This window comes from Pan paniscus, chromosome 13 (assembly GCF_029289425.2).
Source record: "Pan paniscus chromosome 13, NHGRI_mPanPan1-v2.0_pri, whole genome shotgun sequence".
NCBI classification, from domain to species: domain Eukaryota; kingdom Metazoa; phylum Chordata; class Mammalia; order Primates; family Hominidae; genus Pan; species Pan paniscus.
Genome location: NC_073262.2, coordinates 127,109,515 through 127,122,190, shown reverse-complemented (window position 1 = coordinate 127,122,190; position 12,676 = coordinate 127,109,515). Strand labels below are relative to the sequence as shown.

General features: G+C 35.7%; 1 protein-coding gene and 1 pseudogene across 3 annotated transcripts in view; both read left to right on the top strand.

The window, feature by feature from the left end:
* The window catches only part of CUL3 (cullin 3), a 111,528-nt gene that overhangs the window by 78,774 nt on the left and 20,078 nt on the right, over window positions 1-12,676 (top strand). For all 3 annotated transcript variants that reach the window (XM_034955274.3, XM_034955275.3, XM_055109144.2), the window contains 6 exons: window positions 492-668; window positions 2,798-2,968; window positions 3,550-3,657; window positions 6,123-6,247; window positions 8,792-8,888; window positions 10,676-10,810. In XM_034955274.3, coding sequence (XP_034811165.1) covers window positions 492-668; window positions 2,798-2,968; window positions 3,550-3,657; window positions 6,123-6,247; window positions 8,792-8,888; window positions 10,676-10,810 — 813 coding nt within the window. The remainder of the gene's footprint in view (window positions 1-491; window positions 669-2,797; window positions 2,969-3,549; window positions 3,658-6,122; window positions 6,248-8,791; window positions 8,889-10,675; window positions 10,811-12,676) is intronic.
* Window positions 6,259-8,781, top strand: LOC100982760 (ankyrin repeat domain-containing protein 49-like; annotated as a pseudogene).

Sequence of the window (12,676 nt, the reverse complement as noted above, 5' to 3'; positions counted from 1 at the left end):
TTAGATAGCCTCAGTAGTGAATGTGAGGTTCTTTGGTATGCCTTAATGTTTGTATACTGTAGTATATTGGAAAAAACAACTGGTTTAAGTATTTTTTGTTTGAAAATGTTTTGTTTTCAAGGAGTACTATGAATAAATTATGTGCCATGTTTTGTGTTTTAACATAATCAGCTTTTTTTGGTACATTTTTTAAGCAAATTTTTTTCACTGGCTAACCCATTCCATCAAGACAGGAGAATGAGAAACAGTGAGGAGGTTCTTTGGTTCATTTGCATTGTATTAATACATATATGGAAGTTATAATACTTCTCTCATTGACATTTTTAATAGAGGCTTAGATATAGGCTTGAAAATAATATCAAAACTATAAGTTTAAAAATGAATATACATGTTTATTACCAGCAAAGTTAAGATAAACATACATGGTCATAAGTGTATTATTTATGGAAAAATTATTATAATGTGTCCTAAATTTTGTTTTTATTTCTAAGGGCTTATTGGATCTGAAGAGTAGGTTCGATCGCTTCCTCCTGGAATCATTCAACAATGACCGTCTCTTTAAACAAACTATTGCGGGTGACTTTGAGTATTTTCTCAACCTCAACTCCAGGTCTCCTGAATACCTCTCATTATTTATTGATGATAAGCTGAAAAAGGGAGTCAAAGGGGTAAGTAGTAATGCATTTGAAAATAACATTTAATTTTATTTAAAGATATAAAATTATATGTAAAATTAGGACATTTCACAGATAAAAATTAAGCATGACCCATTGCTGTGCTTGAATGTGTGCCATGGTCTATTAAAAAATATTGTTTGAAATACTTGACATGCCCAAACGTAGTTAGACATTTCACTTAATGTGTAATTGGCTTCAAAAACAAGCAACTGGATGGGCTTGGTGGCTCATGCCTATAATCCCAGCATTTGAGGAGGCCAAGACAGGAGGCTCTCTTGAGGCCAGGAGTTTGAAATTAGCCTTGTTAACTTAGTGAGACTCCATCTCTACAAAAAAAAAGAAAAAAGAAAAAAATTAGTGGCACACAGTGGTATACACCTGTTGTCCCAGAAGCTGAGGCAGAGGATCACTTGAGCTCAGGAGTTCAAGGCTGCAGTGAGCTATGATCGCGTGACTGCACTCTATGCTGGGCGACAGAGCAAGACCTTGTCTCAAAAAAACTGAACAACTGTCCAGGTGTGGTGGCTCATGCCTGTAATCTCAGCACTTTGGGAGGCCGAGGTGGGCAGATCACCTGAGGTTGGGAGTTTGAGACCAGCCTGACCAACTTGGTGAAACCCCATCTCTACTAAAAATACAAAATTAGCTGGGCATGGTGGTGGATGCCTGTAATCCCAGCTACTCAGGAGGCTGAGGCAGGAGAATCACTTGAACCCAGGAGGCGGAGGTTGCAGTGAGCCAAGATGGCGCCACTGCACTCCAGCTGGGGCAACAATAGCGAAACTCCGTCTCAAAAAAAAAAAAAAAACTGAACAACTACACAGCTATAGTTGGTAAACAGTCATTTTTATGACTGAGTTAGGCATGCTGAAGATAAAGAACTAGAAAACTTTCTAGTAGAGAGTGTTGTTTGCTCTCATCTGGTTCTGAAGGTTATATGTCAAACAATAATTGGATGCCAAGAATATTAAGGCATAGATAGAGTAGATCTCAGAAAATGGTTGGTGTAGCTCAATTCCAAGCCTTTGTGATATATGATATCTCTGGAACCTGAGGAGCTCACGACAGCATAGAAAATCAACTGAAGCATAAAACATGCTCACATCTGAATTGGTCTCTTTTGACTTCATTTTGGAATTTGTGACACCAAAGGGAAAAGCAACATGTCGTCACAGGTTTTACAGGCAGTAGCTGCAATAAGGAAACAAAATCACTAAGGATGCACAGAATAGAAAAGTCTATTAATTTATGCATTCATTTGGTCTTCCGTTTTTCAAATATATTAATACAACCTGCCACAGAATCCTTTTGCCCTTATTTAAAAGTAAGGGCAGCTGGGCACGGTGGCTCACGCTTGTAATCCCAGCACTTTGGGAGGCAAAGGCGGCGGATCACCTGAGGTCGGGAGTTCAAGACCAGCCTGACCAATATGGAGAAACCCCATCTCTACTAAAAATACAAAATTAGCCGGGTGTGGTGGTGCATGTCTGTAATCCCAGCTACTCGGGAGGCTGAGGCAGGAGAATTGCTTGAACCCGGGAAGCAGAGGTTGCGGTGAGCTGAGATGGCACCATTGCGCTCCAGCCTGGGCAACGAGTGAAACTCCGTCTCGAAAGAAAAAAAAAAATAGAAATAAAAAAATAAAGTAAGGGCAATGGCCTTTTTACTGTTTGGATTATAACAAATTATTGCCTTTTGTTTGCACAGTTGAGGCTTTCAGTGAGCTTAAATGAAAAATTCCGTCTTTTGGCTGTGTAAGTTTTTGCCTGCATATGCAAAGGCTTCATAAAATAATCTCTGTGACTAAAATTTCATTTCATCTGTTCTCAGTCATCCCTTAACCCAGCGCTATATTACCTTATGCCTCCAATTCAGTGGTAGCCCTCTACGGAATAGAATTCCACTCCAACCCCTCATTCATGATGCAGTAAATGAGAATGTAAGAATGATGCTACTGTGTGAAGTAGGAGACACTTTCTCAAACAGTATCCCTTTTTTTGATGTCTGTCAACCAGATATCTATGTTTTCAAACAGTAGTGTTTTTAAGCTGTAAATGAACCGTAGTACTGCTTTTGTAGAACTAAAATTGTATAATTGTTACATCATCTTAATTTTGCAGCTGACAGAACAAGAAGTAGAAACAATATTGGATAAAGCAATGGTCCTTTTTAGGTTTATGCAAGAAAAAGATGTATTTGAACGTTATTATAAACAACACTTGGCAAGGAGACTTCTCACAAATAAAAGTGTTTCTGATGACTCTGAAAAAAACATGATATCTAAGTTAAAGGTAAGGTGTGTTTTAGATGAAATAGAGTGCACCTAACTGAGGTTTATCATGATTGTGTACTGACAACGTGATTGGAAATTAATTTGGTAGATTATTAAGTGTTTATTTCTAGAAATAAAGGTAGATTGTTTTGGAGAAGAACACAGACTACACTAACATTTGTTCAAGTTCAGGGACATTCAGAGTTTGCTGGAATTTCTGTTGGTGTGTCAGGATACATTCATGGAGGCCTGGAAGGGAGGATTAGTAAAAGGGAAACAATAAAGAGGCTATGCTGTGTAGTTCTTTTTCACAAAGTGTGGTCCATAGAATACTTGCACGTGAATCACCTGAGATGCTAGTTAAAAACAGAGTTCTGGGCCCTGCCTTTCATGGGGGTATATTGGAATCTCTGAAAGAATCTGGGAATTTGCATTTTAAAATCCTAAAGTTTGATAACCACAGGCACAGAGCAACTGTTGGAAAAATTTACAGGAAGATTATCAGGGATAGCAATATCATGAAATAATTTATTTCTTTCTGTACTTTCTCATAGAAACATCTACCATTTATTTGTGTATATTTGTGTTTTTCCTCCACAGACTGAATGTGGATGTCAGTTCACGTCAAAACTGGAAGGAATGTTTAGGGATATGAGCATCTCAAACACAACGATGGATGAATTCAGGCAACATCTACAGGCAACTGGTGTAAGATTCTGCATTAATTTCTACTTAGATATTCATGTAAAGTCTTTTGTAATGGGTATTTTCATCCACTTAGCAGATGACAGTTGTTTCTTTAAATGTCATTAGTGACAACATGTGTTTTATCTGTGAGTACTTAATTTTCCTTCACATTGCCTCTTATTCTGTGTTTATGTTAAAACTTTTTATTCTTTTAAAATTTAGTTGTTTCTTCCCACTTGAAGGAATACACTGACAATTTAATAAAGAGAATTATTCTGTTGTTAATAAAGATAATACAAATCTATTATAAATTGTGGAGAGAGTACTGGGCTTAACACAAGTTTACTGAGTTTCAGTACTCTTCTTTTCACTTTACCCCAAGATTGTGTCATCTTGGGATAGTCACCTGACCTTCCTATACCTCACTACTATTATTCTCCTCTGTAAGTTTAGCTTAAATGGGACTTACATCCTAAGGGTGCGTAGCAGGTGAAGTGAGACTATAAAAACACAGAAATTAATGTATTATAAATGTGTTTGGTATAACTCCCCAAAGGTGGTGAGCTGGAACTTCTTTAGCTTTGGAGTCTGATGGGAGTTTTGTGAGCATTTAATGAAATTCAGAATTTAGTTTCATTTTTTACTCTGATTTTCAACTTAACCTTAAGTTTAGAGAATTGTACAGTTTTTAAATTTTTAAAATCACCGTGTACCACTCTATGGTTAAAATGTGTCACAACCATTTAGCAGATTTGTGAGTCTTTTCCTTTGATATCTAAATATGAGATCATCACTTCTACTGGCCTCATAGTCTCGCAAACCAGATACGTGAAAATACGTAATTCTGTAGAATAACCATTCATTTCTATGAAAACATTCTGACTCTAATGTAAATAGTTGTATGATTTGCTTTATAAATAACAGTGTTTACAGTGGAGAAGAGCTGAGAGGAGGAAAGATGCAAGTCCATGACAGAAATTTCGGGTGGACAGGAAATAGTAGTGTAATTATCCTGGATTTTTATTTTTAGATTGTTTAGGAATTTATAGTTAAATCTAATATATTGATATATTTTCTTGTATTTTTTTGTTTGCTCTAGTAAGTTTTAAAATTTTTTTCTTCCACTAATCTTACACATTGAAAGCTATAGGGAAGATTGGGCTAGATCCCATGCATATTGATATGGGATGGATGGACTGTCCACTTTGTGACCCTCCCTTTCCCTAACCAACTTGCGAATGTATAAACAGTTCTCCACCTCCCCCAGTACACCATCTAAGAGTCTCCTCTATGATCCTCTCTTCTGTGCATCATCCAAGTTTATTTTCAGTTTCCTTAAAGTTAAGTAATCATTTAGTGGATACTTGTGAAGAAATCTGAGTGTAGAATGCTTCTTGATATTCATAAACTGATTCCTCCCCTTAAAAATTTACATTACTAAATCATTGAGGTAAGATAAAAATGGAATGATGGTTTATAACACATCCTGAATATCAATAATAGAAATAATATTTAATCTTTAAGAGTTTTTGTTGTGCCTTATTGTTGTTTACTTAAAAATTTAATTTGTTTAAAGGAAGAAAATAATTGTGACAGTTGATACTAGCATAGAAGTAGTTATTCATTGTACAGATATTTGTAGAGCACCTGCTCTGTAGCACTGGATCTATAGTGTTATAGCACTGGATCTGTATGCAGAGGTTGTTAGAATGTGAGCTACATGCTAAAACGTAAAAGTTTTAATTAACTGTAGTTGAAATAGGTGCTGGAATATTAGAAATATGTGTTAAGATAGTAAAAATATTTTAAAACTGAGACGAAGGATATTATGCTAGAATTTTCTCTAAAATGATATAATTGACCCCCTTGACCTTTTATTTAAAAAGGCCCAAACTTTTCAGTTCTCAGTGATAACAGTAAGACTTGATTTATGTGCCAAAAACTATTCTTTGGTCAGTGTTTTTAAATTAACATAATAAGCAATAATTAAGCTATTTGCCATGTAGTTAAAATTTGGGAAACACTGGGTGGGTCTAACCTTTAAGGAAATCTGTTTTTTTGCCGGGTGCGATGTCTCACGCCTATAGTCCCAGCACTTTGGGAGGCTGAGACGGGCAGATCATCTGAGGTCAGGAGTTCGAGACCAGCCTGACCAACATGGAGAAACCCCGTCTCTACTAAAAATACAAAATCAGCCAGGCGTGGTGGGCATGCCTGTAATCCCAGCTGCTCGGGAAGCTGAGGCAGGAGAATCGTTTGAACCTGGGAGGCGGAGGTTGCAGTGAGCCGAGATCGTGCCATTGCATTCCGGCCTGGGCAACGAGCGAAACTCTGTCTCAAAAAAAAGAAAAGAAAATCTGCTTTTTTTTAAATTAGATATTAGACATGGAGCTAACTGCTTTGGTAAATCTAACACAATGTCTAAACAGAACAGAAAGCAAATCCTAGTTAATTTTGAGGGGAATATCTCTTTCTGTTTTACATAGGTATCTTTAGGTGGTGTTGATCTTACAGTCCGGGTGCTCACGACAGGATATTGGCCCACTCAGTCAGCCACACCAAAGTGCAACATCCCACCAGCACCAAGACATGCTTTTGAGATATTCAGAAGGTAAATCAAAATCAGACTTTGTATCACTGTGTACAAATAAGTGTTCAAAATTAAAAATGAATTTGAACATTAGTGTCCGTAATTGAGGATGAATGTATTCCATTTATTACCTCGTGTTCAAAAGGAGCATTTATCCTGGCATGCAGCAATTTCCCCCTCTATAGGATCTTGATGAGTAAAGTAAAGCAGGCATAATTTATCTCTAGAAAGATTGTTTATATGCTGGCATTTGAAATGCCTTTTATTTAGAGCAGCAGTAAAAATGGAAAAAGAGAAAGTAAATGATGATGGAAAACTAGACCCAGAGAATTCCTTGGACTTTTCTGAACACTTCAGCTAACTCGAATTGTTGGAAATATGTGGATACCTTATTCCCACTAGTACTCAGAGTCTCTGAGATGGCAGTTTTGATGAGGAAGAGGAGCAAGATGACAAAAAAACAAGAGTGATATGCAAGAAAAAAACAGAGAAAGATCCAAGCAAATATCTTTTTTGGGCTGCTGAAAATAATTGGCTTATCCAGTGTGGAGACTGCTTTGTGAAAAGACCACTCGTGTGAACACTAGGGATGAAGATGAGTATATCACCCCCTTCATCGAGCAGCCTAAGGTGGACACTTAGACATTGTCTGTGAGCTGATTGCACAAGGGGCAGATGTTTTTGCAGTGACCGTAGATAGCTGGACACCCCTGCAGGGTGCTTATAAGTGGAATAATACCAGAGTGTCTTCTTTATTTCTTCAGCATGGTGTAGATTAGTTATCAGTGACCAAAAAAAGGTCTCTTGACCCACTTGCATCTTGCTGCTGGGTTCAGAGACAGCAGAGCTACTCTAGAACATCTACTGGTGAACTGTTAACCTCAAACCAGATCTGAAAAAACAACTGGGAAGAAACTGTATTTGATATTGCCAGGAGGAGGACAAGTGTCTGTCACGACCTCTTTGAAATTGTGGAAGGCACTGTACAAATTCTTCACCTTAGTCTTAATGATTCTAGTAATTGTCTTAAGTGTCCAAGTACCAGTGCCTTCTTTGTGTGAGATGTAAAATATTGCCATAATAAAAGGTTGACATCAAACATCTTACTACAAAAAATTCATTGGTACTTGTTAAGATGTTCTTCCAGGTGAATTGCCTGACCTTGATGTCAAAATGTATTTGAAAGTTGTTTGAATATATCTTGAATGATTTCTGTGGAGTTTGTGATTTTTATCAGAAATAATTTCGACTTGCCTACACTTAAAAACTTGACGTGGGTTGTACAGAAACTAAAGATATTTTTGGTGCTGATCCAGGAGATATGTATTTTTAAATAGCCCATATCCTGGATCTTTGTTGAGTATTCAGCATATTGACATGTATCTTTGTAAGGCGAAGTAACTAAGAATTTAACTTAAAAAGCCTCAAACATTCTGGTGCTATTCCTGCTGTCTTCTCTACATTACCATAGCCAGTTGCTTTCATTTTGAACCAGAAGCACTAGCATATTATTGACTTGTAGCTTCATAAATTAAAAAAATAAAAACTAGATTTTGTCTTTTAGAACATAGGCCATTTTCCAGGAAAGCAGCTAGGTGTTTAATCCATTAATCTTGTATTGTATACTGTCTCCACCACCACAATTCACATATCCTGTAGACAGTCCTGCTTCACCCTGGTCAACTGCATGATCCTTATTGTAATAGTGAATCAGTATAACACTTTAGACATGCACACAGATAACATGCTTTTGCAAGAGTTCATGATATGTGTGCTGTCCAACTAGTTTTATTTGCCTGATCCTACTGGTTTAGGCACTGCCTATAGTCTCTTGAGTTCACAGAAATGTTGGGTTTTTTCCCTCCCCAAAGTCCTCATTTTTTATAAACTGTAGAAAGGCAAAATGACAAGGGAAAAGGAATTCTAAGAGTGAAGGGATGATTGTTATATTGGGGCAAGAACCACAGAGTGGCTCAGGCTTTGGAAAAAATATGGTGTGGATAGTGACAAAAAACATAAATATAAAAATTCAAGAAAAACTACCAGCTTTGAACAACAAAAACAAAGGGAGAGTTTATCCTTTATAATTTTAATATGTAAGAAAAAATTACATAAACTTTTCCCAGAGGAATATTTTATAAATGTGCATTGAGTATTTTTCGTACTGTGGTATAGGAGTATATTTTGTACTGTTGATGTCTGCTACTGACTTAGAACAAATTGATTATTGGGTTACTATGGAGAAAGGTGGTCTTAAGAACAGCAAGGGCTGAGCAGCAGTAGGTTGGGGCAGAGTGTACAGTAGAAATTATTTAGTGTGGGGCCTTTGTCATTTAATATCTAGCTGAGTTACTTAGGACTCTCTCAAGGTCTTGTCTATAGAAAGTTGAAACTGAACTTGATTCCTAAAGTTTCCTTTAAGTTTTAAAGTCCATACACACACACACACACACACACACACACACACACACACACACAAATGTTTAAGGGATGTTATCCTGTAGTTTGTCATTTCAAATGTGTAAGTTTGTTTGATTTTCTAAAACCTGGTTTGATTTACTGAAGGTTCTACTTAGCCAAACACAGTGGTCGACAGCTCACACTCCAGCATCATATGGGTTCTGCAGATCTCAATGCCACATTTTATGGACCAGTTAAAAAGGTAAATATTGATAGTTTGAACGTATTAAGTAACTTAAAGTTAGTCTATTAGAGCTGATGTGTGATTTATGTTGACCTGGGTAAATTACTTACCTCTGTTTCTCTGCCTGTCTCACATGTTAGAAAGGTTAAAAATCCTAGCTTTGATTTATTACTTCTGTTCTCTCAGTTGCTAACTGCAACTTTGAAAATATGAAGACTCTACCAGTATAGTCTTCCCTAAGGACTAAACATTAGGATAATTACATATTTTATTCATAAAATTAGGTTTGAGAAAATATTGCATAAAATAGTAAAATGTAAGTTGATTTCAGTGCATACAAAGCCATGAGCCCCTTTTCAAAATTCTGTCACCTATAATCTTTATTTCTAATAAATCAAGATTGGGAAAATTAACATTTGTGATTTGTTAGCTATATAAATGTTATTAAAGTAATTTAAAAAATTAGTATTAGACCAGTGATTTGCCTTCATTTTTAAAAAGCAATCGCATTTTTATATCTAGATTGTGAGGTTTAGAGTAATAATTTATTTTCATTACTTGATATGAATCAGGATTTTTTGCCTTCAGAAAATATTAAGTCTTCTAGAAAAACTGTAGAAATATACCTAAATTGTCATCTAGGAGGCAAATAAGCTTTAGATTTTAATGAGAATTTTACTAGTTTGGTATGATGAATCACTGTTAACATCAGATTAAGTATTGCTGAAAATGCCCATAAAAATATTCTAATTTTGATATTTAATTGAAATGGGAAATAGTGCTTTATAATTTCGTTAAATAATATTCGACACATATTTAAGTGTAAGTGGGAAGGACAAGGAAACTAAAGAACTCAGCTTTTAATTACTGCCTGCTTTTGTTTTAAAAGAGGGTTTTTTTTCCCTAAATAATCATGTTCTTTTGAAGTTTATTAAGCAGATCAGTAGATTTTTAAAACATATGCATATGTTAATTATTGAAGAATTAGAAAGTTCCACTTTGTATCCCTTAAATCGTAAAGCAGGAATAGGCTTTGAGAATGGCAGTTCCCCCCTCCTCCCCCAGCCCCCATGCTATGCTATGCTATTTTTTGATCTCTTACTGTGATCACATCACACAGAAAGAAACCTAATCCTGTTACTTTTGGTGGTAGTATAACAGTAGTGGTGTTTTGTAAGTCTATTATTATTATCATCCCATAGTGTACTGTTAAAATAATTTTAGCATTAAATACAGGGAATTGATTAGTTACTTGTTCAGATAACATTAAAATGTTCACAATGGGGGGACAAGGGACAGTCCTAAATACTGTTTGTGTGTGTGTGCACACATTTTAAAAAATAGATTTCCTTTATATAAATAAGTTATGTAGTTTTGTTGGGGGAGGATGGAGATTATGGGACCTATTTCTGAAACATACCATTAAAGTTACCAGAAAATTGGTCAGGCGTGGTGGCTCACGCCCATAATCTCAGCATTTTGTGAGCCTATGCGGGCAAATCACTGGAGCCCATTAGTTTGAGACCAGCATGGGTAACATGGCAAAACCCCGTTTCTACAAAAAATACAAAAAGTTAGCTGAGCATGATGGTGCACACACATGGTCCTAGTTACTTGGGAGGCTAAGGTAGGAGGATTGCTTGAGCCCAGGAGGTTGAGGCTGCAGTGAGCCGTGTTTGCGCCACTGCACTGTAGCCTGGATGACAAAGTGAGACCCTGTAACATACATATGTACGTACATACATACATTAATGTTACCAGGAAATGATTGTGTCTTTGTTTATATTTTTTTAAAAATGAAACAGGAAGATGGATCTGAAGTTGGTGTTGGAGGTGCACAAGTAACTGGCTCTAATACGCGGAAGCACATATTGCAAGTTTCCACTTTCCAGATGACCATATTAATGCTCTTTAATAATAGAGAAAAATACACGTTTGAGGTATGGATTGTGGTTATATACATTTTAACTGTGTTGTTTCTAACTCTCACTTGTTACTTGAGTCTTTCTTATTTGAGTAACCTTTAGAGAGTCTCTTTGGGTACTTTTAGAGAAAACTGTATAAAATGGATCATGGAACTGTATGAACATCATACATGTATTGAGTTATGTCTTATTATTTTTAAATTAACTTTATAGAAGTACTTTTATATAAAACATACCTTATATAAGTAGACAATTTGATGAGTTTTAAATGAGTGCATCTTTGTAACTACCATCACAAGAATATTGCCCGAAAATACAGAGCATTACCTCCAAAATTGCGTTGTACCCCTTGCCAGTCTATTCCCTCCTACCACCTCCAGCCCCAGGCAGCCAGTGACCTGCTTTATATCACTATAAATTAGTTTTGTTTTTTTTAGACTTTCATGTAAATGGAATCATACATGTTGTCTGTATGCTTTAATCTTTTGTCAGTTCACCTGTTGATGGGCATTTGGGTTGATACCGGATTTAGGCTAAGTAGAGCTATATGTTTAACATTTTAAGAAACTGCCGAACTGTATCCCAAAGCAACTATACCATTTTCCATATTTGTCAGCAGTGCAAGACGGTCCAGTTGCTCTACATCATCTGCAGTCTTTAGATTTTGAGCTGCTTTAGTTGGTGTGTAATAGTGTCTCATTTTGGATTTAATTTTCTTTTTTTTTTGATGATGATGTTGAGCATCTTTTATGTGTTAATATGCCACTGATATATCTTGTTTGGTGAAGTGTTTGTGTCTTTTTTGAGTTGTTTTCTTACTACATTGTAAAAGTTCTTTATAAATTCTGGATACAAGTCCTTCGTCAGATATATGTGCTCTGAGTATTTTTTTCAGTCTGTTGCTTGCCTTTTCATTTTCTTAATGGTGTCTTTTGAAGAGCAGAGTTTTAAAATACTGAAAAAGTCCAGTTAATCACTTTGCTTTTTGTAGTTTGTGCTTTAAGTCCTAAGAAATTATTGCCTACCCTGAACTTGTAACGATTTACTTTTATTTTTTCAATGGTTCATAATTTTAGCTTTTACATGTATGTCTACGATGAATTTTAGGTTAATTTTTTTATATAGTATAAGGTAAGGATTAAGATACATTTCCCCTCACGCTGTCAGTTGTTTGTTCCAGCATCATTTGTTGAAGGCACTATTTTTTCCCCACCGAATTACCTTGTCGTCATTATTTAAAAATCAATTGATCATATATGGGTGGGTCTATTTTTATGCTGTCTGATCTGTTTCATTGATCTCTATGTCTGTCTTTATGCCAGTTTTATGCTGTCTTGATAGTGCAGTCATTTTTCTCTTTGCACCCATCTTTTTTCATTAGAGTAACTAATTTTATAATATGCTTTTTTTTCTTTTCCTTTTCTCCCAATTAAAATATGATGTGATTACATTAAATCCAATTAGTCTTTTCCTGTACATTTAAAGGGTGTTTTGGGGTTAAAATGAAGGTCATGTGATTCATATTAAGTTTAAATTTAAGGTAATGAATGAATATTTTGAAAGACTCTTAAAATTAATTCCATATTTGTACTTAATTGAAAACCAATTTTCATATACAGGTGAGCACAAGAAAAAAAATAGTGTGTTTGAAATTAAGAGCAAGTTCTAGGCCTATTTAATATTCATGTCCATACTCCCATTTATGTATCCCATTTATATGGGAGTATGGAAGTTAGTATAATTAAGAGAGCATCATTTTTATGTGATATATTTAAAGGGAATGCTTGAAATCTAGGTATTTTAGTAGCTCAGTGGCTAAATTGAGAAGTTTTTCTTATGGATTTCCATGTGGGTCTTACCTAGGGAGTAACCTTGAATTTT